General features: G+C 42.3%; 1 protein-coding gene across 5 annotated transcripts in view; it reads right to left on the bottom strand.

Annotated features, from left to right (window-relative positions):
- Positions 1 to 908: 908 nt before the first annotated feature.
- Positions 909 to 9962, bottom strand: part of LOC141771942 (SLIT-ROBO Rho GTPase-activating protein 3-like) — a 50459-nt gene continuing 41405 nt past the window's right edge. For 2 of the 5 annotated variants that reach the window (XM_074642489.1, XM_074642490.1), the window contains exon 24: positions 909 to 4730. In XM_074642489.1, the coding sequence (XP_074498590.1) occupies positions 4518 to 4730 (213 nt within the window). In that variant the 3' untranslated portion in view covers positions 909 to 4517. The remainder of the gene's footprint in view (positions 4731 to 9962) is intronic. The other 3 variants (XR_012594802.1, XR_012594801.1, XR_012594800.1) reach the window with 3 other exon arrangements.

The raw sequence follows: 9962 nt of genomic DNA, 5'->3' as shown, positions 1-9962 counted from the left end.
ATACAGTATATGTACTTTGTGTTTAGAGTGCATGGAGAAATTCAAACTCACCTGGAAGAAAACATGAATGCTTTTAGTCCTACATTCATTGTATTACAACAACAAACACTTAAAATTCACACGTCGGGCGTTCACACCAGCTACATTTCAGCTGCGTGTCTGCTGCGTTTCTGCTGCTGCAGTTGCTGCTGTCAGCCATAGAGTTTGCCTTTTAATGGCAAATATAATTTATATTTATTTTAGACCGAGAACGGTTAAGAAATGTGTGGTAAATTATAAATAATTGTAATAATACACAATTAAAACTCTGTACTATTCATTCATGGAGCTCTCCAAGTCACTGCATGTTCTAGAACACTGTCCGGCACATATTTCAGAATAAAAGCCTCGTGTTAACAAATGAAGGAATCTGTCCACAGAAAAAACGCTTGAGGGCTTTTATTTTGAAATGAAAGCAGGAAGTGTTGATTTAAAAATAAGTCTTTATTTTTTTTTCATCTCTGTAAAATTTTCTACAGATAGACATCGAAACTGTAGTAATGTAGCCGATATGATGTTAATATACAGTCAATAGATCACTTTCACTGTCTGTTGCTGCCGTGAGACGTGCTGGGCACGCGTCAAAAATAGGCGAGACCTCTATTCTCTAGAAGAGAAGCAGCTAAGACGTGCGTCTCACGTAGGCAGTTTGGCTGCTCTAACCTGTTAACAAGGACGCCAAAATAAAAAACAACAGGTAACGCAGCCGCTACGCGCTCCTGACGTTCCCGGTGTGTCCGGGCTGTTAGTAGCTAGAAAGTTTTGGGGGCAAGACCCATAGTAGGTGTGGTAGCTGCCCTCACATGGCCCCCTGTAGATCTACTCCTGGAATACAGCTGTTTATGCAGTTTAAATACACTGACAACCCCTTCATCATTCATCACTTTATCGTCTTTATTGAATTCATTTTTATCACATATAATTGGACACAGTAAATTTTGTGACGTCATCAAACAGTGATCCAGAATAACGGGATGTTTCAATCATAGAGGCAGAATCAATTAAGGATTCTACTTCTATGTTTCCAATACTGAAACACAACAGAGGGGAGATGCCATATGTAAGAACATTTCAAATGCTTTTGGAGTCAAATAAATATACACCTCACTGCAAAAAATCCTGAAACGATGGGACCTGTGGATGGTGCTGAATATAGTCAGAGGGGGACCAAAATGTGAAGATGAATGAGACGAGTTTCCATCGTGGCTCCAAAATGTCACCGTTGTATTCACAGTTTAAACCAGAGGAGGTCACTGAATCCTCTCTGATAAGGGGGGGCATTTTGGCTCTGGAGGCTATAGGGCACAGTTTCCAGTTTTAGAGCAAGTCAACCAAAGCCCTGAGAGAGAAACTCTTACTTATTCCTTTTGAAGCCAAACCTGAGTTAGCCCGGCTCTAACTCTGCGAAAGCCCTGAGTTTGGGCCTGTGTATCAGGCCATGTGTCACATATGAAAGGGAATGTGTTCTCCGTATTTATGTGTTTGTGTGTGTGTGTGCTATATGCTGCTATAAAGTACTGACCCCACTGCTTGTCTTCCAAGCTAACATCTATGTGGCCCCAACATGTTCAATATTAAATAAATAAATATTCAATAAATATTCAATAAATTATGTAACATATAGAAATAAAAACGTAAAGAAATTATTACAACTCAGTTCATTTTGATGAAATGTTATTTCATCATAAGTGTTGAAATAACATCAGAGTGAGAGTGTTTTATACGACTCACATCACACATTTTTATTTAAAAAATGCCCTTTTTCAAAAGTCTATTTTTATTTCATAATGGCAGTGTCCTAATGACACTTTAATGTATTCTTTTAAAAGCTAGGGGTCGGTGACCTTGATGTCAGAGCGTTTGATTTATTGATTGCTGTCACAATGTCAAGAGAATTTCAACTAGTCTAACTAAAAAATTTCTCTAAAATCTGCACCAGCCCCAATGTCAATTTTTTATTCATGACAGAGATGTCACTTTGATGATGAGTAACAGCCTAGTACAGGCTCACAAACCAGCCTAGCTAGTCAGCCTGCTAAGTAGGTAGCATGTTCAGCCTTGTTAAGCTAAGAGAAGTTGCTGTGTCTGGATACTGTCTGTTTAAAGCAGCAGTCTCGAGTTGGTTGATTCAGAGTAACATTGGCATTGTTGTTGCTCTAGTTAACAGATGCTAACTGGCTAAATTTGGTAGCAGTTGTTGAGCTTGCTAGCTTAAAGGGACTGTTTGTAACTTCTTACACGTATAAATCAATACGGGTCAGTGTCCAATGAGCGCTCGCGTGTGGCTACGCTGTTCAGACCCAGACTCCAACACAAACTACACGGAAGCACCAAAACCGTAAAGTTCTATCTAGTGAAGCCCGTCTGTTAAACAGTGTTAACTCTTCCAACTTCAGCCTCCCGCCCGCGGTCAGAAGACACAGGGGAGGCTGTAGCTTTGGTCTCCAGGGCCGGAGTCCCTGCTGTACTCTGCTCCTCTGCCTGCCTTCACTCACACATCGCGCTCGTTCTCTCTCGCTCAGCTCGCTCCACCTCTCACGTGCATGCGCGCACACTACACACTGCAGAAGAGTTAGTTTAGCTCTGAGAATATCTAGTGAATGGACGTTTGTGCAGAAATAAATGCTGCAGCTCCTCCAGACCAACAGAGGTTTCCCGTGTCTTGTGAAGTGACGGGGCTCCGCAGAGAGAAACGTTATCGTCTCCGACCAAAACTCCGGTGTCTCCCCTGTTCCTTCTGACCGCGGTCGGGAGGCTGAAGCAGGAAAACACAGTGTCAGCATCGATTCATGAGAGACCTTCATCTGGTCAGCTAACATTACTGCCAAGCAGCTGAAATATAGAGTGATATTGTGGTTTTAGCTGACGTGTCTCCTCACTGTGTTGAGCGATGCTCGTTCATGTCTATGAAGAGCGAGCACAAGCGCGAGCAACAGGACGCTGACTTTCATTGACTTAACGGCCACAGGTGTTGCTGTTAACAAGCAATTTCTGGTTCTTACAAAGAGTCGCTTTAAAGGTGCTCAATGCGAAATTCTGAGCATTTCCATTGCCTCCACACAGCTCTCGACATGGCGACAGCTGAGCTGGCGTTTTGCAGCTAACGGTGTTAACAGCGCTAACAGTGCAAACAACAGCAACAGAGCTAACAGTGTTAACCTGGGGAGGAACTGGAGGATGGGCGCTACGCTTCTGTGATGACGCTGTCGGTCGGGGCGGCGTTATCAGCGGGGCGCGCTCGCATAGGTCTTCACTTCACAACATGCACTAAAAACATGCATGGCATGCCGGCTATGTCAACAAAGCACAGAGAAGCTCTGATTACTGCACACAAAGAGGGAGAGAGACTTCATTCTCTGCTCAGGTAGACATTACTCTTCTATATATTTACATAGACATTAAGATAGCTGTAGCTCAGTGGGTTGAGCAGGTCATCCTTGAATCACGAGGTCAGCTCTTCGATCCCTGGATAATCCTGTCTGCATGTCCAAGTGTCCCCAAGTGTCTCCCCTGGCAGCTCACTGCTCCTACAATGCTGGGTTGATGCAGAGGTCAAATTTCATGTGTCTATGTACCTTTATCTCTATATGACGAATGTAAGAAAGTTTTGTTTTTAGTTTGTTGTTATTGGCTGCTATATTAATACTCTGAATCAGGTATAGAGAACCTTTAAGAGACAGGGGGGCATGTGATTGGATGAAAGGTGACTACACATGAAAAGTGACATGAAATAAAAAATGTCATTATGAAATAAGGGCATTTTGATATAAGCATGTTTATAATGAATGATTTCCAATGAAATTATGTTATTATAAAAATAATGATGAAATAACATTTTTAACAATTTCCTCAATTATTTCTCAAAATGTTGGTTCAATTATATATTTTACACAGTTTATTCATATTTCATAATGTCTTATTTAGTATTGAACACTTTGGGGTTCCATAAACACCTTCCTAGATCTCGTTACTTTTTGAAACATAATATGCAGAGTCAAACCTTTCTGATCTCTTCAAGTGAAATCAATGTGAAGAGTAAAAGACGTGAAGGCACTCAGGCCCCAGATCAGTTTTCTTTTCTAAAATGAAGCAAACATTATAAGGGTGAGCTGCTGATCTCTCAAACATGCCACTAGGGGGCAGCATAAGTATCTTATTGTTGTTGTAAGTGTCATGGCAACCACTTTAAAAAGTCAGTCTGGTGATGTCACATCCCTGATTCTCCAAAAAATTACAAAAGCCTGGAGAACAAAAACAGACCAGAACATAAAAAGACCAAAACCAGCTAGAAAACAGACACACTGGACGTACAGTAACACGGCACCGAGACTAGTGGCACTATGAGATGGCAGAGACGCAAATATTATACAAATGTCAAAAAAATAAATCAAGATCTTCCCCAAATGTATCAGCGTCATCAGCATAATCATTATTTTTTAAACAATAAATCAATAATTCCACTCATCCTCTCCTCTCTCTTAGTCCACCGGTCTGAAGAGGGTCCGTCCTCTGAGGCCAAATCCTACTTTTTTGGTAACGGGGGCAGCTTGAGGAAGAGAGGAAGAGGTGGAGGAGGAAGAGGGAGCAGGGGTGGCAGAGGCGGCAGGGGTGGGGAGGGCGGACGGCGGCGCGGCGGGCTGGCGAGACAGGAGCTCCTTGAACACCGAGTTCATCTGACGGCTGATTACGTCCTGAGAGAGCGAGAGGAGGAGAAGCAAACAGCAAGGGAGAGACACACGGAGAATAATAGAATAGATAATGTAGCTTCAGTGACCCTGATAACACCTGATACACCTGTAAACAACGGACCTGTGACCTGTCACCTGTGACCTGTGACCTGTGAGAGCTTCTCAACTGCACAAGACACTGCGTTTCAGTTCATCCAGAAGGTTAAGTATTTTACAACTGCTTTGGCTCAATTTTCACAACAGTTTTAATATGCAAATCCAAAGAGCCGCGCTGACTTTTGCTAGACTCTTACTTTTAAACACCAAATGCAGTCCTTGGATACAAAGTGCAATCACATGATGTGATCAGTCCTCAGAATACACTGACCTCATATTAGCACACGTTTCTGTGCTTTTTACTATGCATACAGATCAACAACCTTAACCTCAACAACATGAAAGAAAGACAGTTTTGATTACTGTCAAAGTGCGTCTGTTACAGTAGTGTGACTTGTGGTTTGATGTTATATGCTTTCCAGCATCACAGTATAGTGTTAGTGAGGCTTACTACATTTTGAATGATTCATCTAAAACAGAAGTATTAGTCCATGAGCCAGGGGGTTGGTCGTGCCAATTTGGAGGGACCAAGTCTCATAGTGATTTTCTTAAAGGTCTATGTCCCTAGTGTTGGGAAGTGCACGATAGCATTGCAGCATTGCTAGCTTTCCATGTGCTATCGCTCCTTTTTTCATCCCTCCATCATTCAAATTTTTCCCTCTTTTTTCGCCATTTCATGATATTGTGTTGGTTACCCTCTTTTATACTGGATCTATGAGTAAATGGCGAAAAAAGATGGAAAAATTTGAATGATGGAGGAATATGAGTGATAGCACATAGAAAGCTTCCATTGCTGCAATGCTATCATGCACTTCCCAAAACTAGGGACATAGACCTTTAAAAAAATCACTATGAGACTTGGTCCCTCCAAAGTGGCACGACGGCCAAATTTTGGGGGTCTGGCTCATGGACTATATCTAAAAAAACTTGTGGTTGATACAGAACAGGAGCAGTAAACTGATGCACAATTATAACCTCTTATCTCAAAGTTGTTTTGCAGATTGATGGACTTTTCATGGCCAGAGCCAAGAGACATTTTTCTGGTCACTATAACACATTAGAAATTTAGCGAAGCTGCTGTCAGTGGAAAACTAATGCCGTGCACAAATCATTCACAGAAAAAAAAGAGAAATTCAGAACAAGAAGTCTGATTAGATAGATTTCCTTTCAAACGGAGATGTATCCTAAGTGTCTTATCTATAGCCGTTGACATCAAAACACTGCAGGGTTCAGCAGGATGTGCAGCTTCACCAGTGTCAGCAAATTTAACCACAAACTGTTGATTTCTGGGACTCTGAGCTAGCTTCTCAGCAAGCAGATTAATTCAGCAAAGCAGCTTACTCTGTAAAAAAAAAGATGTACGTTTGCGAGATCTCGCAAAACTTTTTCATTTAGGTCAATGTAATAAAAAAAAAAAAGGTTGGCACCATGGAAAACAACCACAACAATGGAGCGCTCACCCATGGGAGACAAGACAAATGAGACAAGAATTAACTAGCCCCACCCCGCGGCCCCTCCATCTCACTCCCCGCTAGGAGGACCCTCAGTTAGCGGCTGTAGTGACTTGAAACAGCAGCAACAGAAAGTTAGCTGATTCCAGATCGTTGGACTTGCTGCCGTTACAGACCCAGGCCGGTTTCTGCTGGCTGAATTGAAGTTGCTACAGCTGCTAACTGTACGTCTATCTCTGCCGGAGCTTTCGCCCACTCTCTTCCTGGTGAAGTAGTCTCCCAGCGGTGAGGAATGCGGCAGAGGGGTCGCAGGGGGTGCTAGCCAAACAGTAAATTCATCAAATCTAGTGCCCTATATCGCTAATTTCAAAGCTACTGTCATAAAGTAGCTATTGTTAGAGCCATTTGTTCAGTAGAAATATCTGTGGTTAATTTACATTTTGTTTTATTTGCTTGAGATAAATAACTCTGTAGTTTCACTGCAGTGTGCTCAATAAGGACCAATTGTGACTGCAGCCAGTCCTGTATTCTGATTGGGCGAAAGCTAAATTGTGCTGCATGTGCTCGTTAAACGATTCAGTTGAAGCCATGGAGCCTGGAGAGCACACTAGTCTTTGACCGTGCTTAATATACCGTGCTTAATATACCGTGCTTAATATTACTGTTCTTACCTTTTTACTGCTTACGTTTTTGATATTTTGTTACCATTTTTGTATTTGAAGACTAAAGAAAGATTTTCAGTAAACGGTTGAAATGAAGAACATGGACTACGGAGTTTTATTGAAACACGCGTCAACTACATGCTTGGACTCTATAGCTTAAGTGGGCATCTAAAGAAATAGACGGAGCCACACTTACAATAGTCAAAGACTATGCTCGTTAAGGAAACGAAGCATATGGATGGACCTTGTAAAGAGACGTGGATTATGGACATAATTCTTCACGTAACAATGATATAAGAGCCACGTTGATTTTCATCGCTGTGCACCAAAGGAAAGTGAGTACATGAAGATTTCAGTCTACAATGTCCTTACATTCTGGAGCCATGTTCAATTAAGCCTCAAGCCGTTTTGCAACTAAGCTGCAGTGGTCATTCTTTGAAGTGCACATGTTAAAACTCTTGAAAACGTCTGTGGACATATTATAGAAGAGTGAGAAGCTGTCGCTTTGAAGAAAACAAGACAGTTTGTGTGCATTAAACCTTGGCAAGATTGACGCAGTAAATAATGGAAGTTGCAGAAAACGGCCAGAAGAGGGAGCCAAAGCCCACGGCAAAGGCCATGGAAGAAAAACTGAACAGGCTTAAGAATGAAAGAAAAGGCAAGCTGGCTCATCTCACTCGTAAAAGGAGGGAGATTGAAACCCTTAAGAAAGATAAAGTTAATGCTGAAATAATTAAAGATGAAGCATTATTTATCTTTTGGAAGTTCTTTAGAGAATTTAAAGAGCTTAATGCAGAAATATTAACTCTTCTAGAAGATGAAGATAAAGAAGAGGAGCAGTGTAACTGGTACATGCCCAAATGTGTGGACTTTGAGAACTTTGTTAAGGAAACAGAGGACTGGATTGAAAAGATTAAGAGACATCCTGAAGAAGAGAATGATGATGGCAATAAATATGAGGATGATGATGACATAAAGCCAAGTGATAGCATCTCAGAGGTCATCAGTCGCACATCCAAGAGAAGCTCTGCGCTTAGCCATGCATCACAAGCATCCAGTGCAAGTTCTGCTCGTTTGAAGCTGCAGGCAGAGCGGGAAGAACTGTTAGCACGTACTGCCTTTCTTAAGAAACGTCAAGACATTGAGATGGAAGAAACACGCTTAAAGGCGCGCAAAGAGCAAGTGGAGCTAGATGCCAAGATTGCTGCATCAGACGCCAAGATAAAGGCGTATGCAGATTATGAAGATGGTCAAGATGGCATGAATGAATATTACGAGTCAAAAAGCAAGTACAAAGTGGGTTTAAAGGACATGTATGTTAAAGATGAAGATGGTGAGACACAAGTGAGTTTCCCAGCACCTGTAGGCCCAAAGCACCCAGCTCAAACTGCTAATGATCATCACAGAGCTTCGCCTCTTAAAGCAGCCAGGTCAGCAGTACCTCCCCCTCAGAGAGCAGCTAGTTCAACAGCACCTCCAGACCCCTCACAGCAAGCAGGTTCCTCTGATGGCATCTCCAAAATAATGCAGCGCCAAAATGAGATAACAGAAATGCTAGTCAAGCAGCAAAACATGTCACAACTCCCACAGAGAGAGGTTCCAACTTTCTCAGGAGATCCACTTAGCTACCGTTCGTTTATAAGGGCATTCGAACAGACTATTGAGAACAAGACTGCTACTGCACAAGATAGGTTGTTCTACCTGCAGCAGTTCACAAGTGGAGAACCTCTTAACCTTGTTCGTAGTTGTGAACACATGTGGCCAGATGAAGGTTACAGAGAAGCTAGGAGGCTCCTTCAACAACAGTATGGAGATGAGCTGCGAATCGCCACAGCCTTGACGAATAAAGCTCTTGAATGGCCTCAGACAAAATCAGAAGACAGGAAAGCATTAAATGCATATGCTTTGTTCCTCATAGGATGTCGAAACACTATGAGCGACGTGGATTACATGGATGAGATGGACAACCCTAGCAATATAAAGACTGTCATCTCAAAACTCCCCTTCAAACTAAAAGAACGGTGGAGAAATCGAGCATATGAAATCCAAACAAAAACAGGAAGAAGAGCCAGGTTTTCCGACCTGGTGGATTTCATCAACTGGCAAGCAAAGGTCAGCAACGACCCACTTTTTGGAGATATTTTGGATGTCAGCGTAGAAGGAAAGGGGAAGCCTAACATAAATATTAAGAAAATTAACCCCAAGAGCATCAGTTTTGCTACATGTGTCTCTCCGACTGGAAGACACAGTGGTCCTCAACAACCACAAGAGAAGAAGTATGGTTCAGCCAAACTATCTGATGTTTTCCAAAAACCCTGCATGTACTGTCATAAAAGCCACACCTTGGAGTTTTGTGAGAAGATAAAAGAACAGACTCCCAAAGATAGAATAAAATTCTTATCACAAGGACTCTGTTTTGGATGCCTCACACCAGGTCACATGAGTAAATATTGTCGTAAGAGAATGCAATGCCAGGAGTGTTCAGGAAAACACCCAAGCATTTTGCATGTTGTGAAGGAATTCCCAGTTCTGTCCGAAAAGGATGAAAATAGGAATACAGAAACCACTAACGAGGTCACAAGTGCCTTCGTAGGAACAGAACACGAAAGCAGCAGAGACACTGGGGCAGGTGATGGAGAAAATATCCTCTCCATAGTACCAGTGAAAATAAAGTCCAAAAGAAGTGATAAGGTGATCCAGGTCTATGCGTTTTTAGACCAAGGAAGCACAGCAACCTTCTGTACCGATGAGGTCATGCAGCAGCTTAACCTCCGAGGAAGGAAAGCGGAACTCTTACTCACTACTATTGGATCAGAAAAGAAGGTGAGCACTCATGTTCTGTCAGATCTGGAAGTATGCAGCCTGGAAGGGAAGAATTACATAGACCTTCCGCAGGCGTTCACTCAACCAAGTATACCAGTGAAAAAAGACAACATTCCTCTCCAGAAAGACGTAGATCGATGGTCTTATCTGCATGAAGTTCGCATCTCGCATATCGAAACAGAAGTTGGCTTGCTTATTGGTAC

This window comes from Sebastes fasciatus, chromosome 8, assembly GCF_043250625.1.
Source record: "Sebastes fasciatus isolate fSebFas1 chromosome 8, fSebFas1.pri, whole genome shotgun sequence".
NCBI lineage: Eukaryota > Metazoa > Chordata > Actinopteri > Perciformes > Sebastidae > Sebastes > Sebastes fasciatus.
This window is presented reverse-complemented; position numbering and strand designations above follow the sequence as displayed.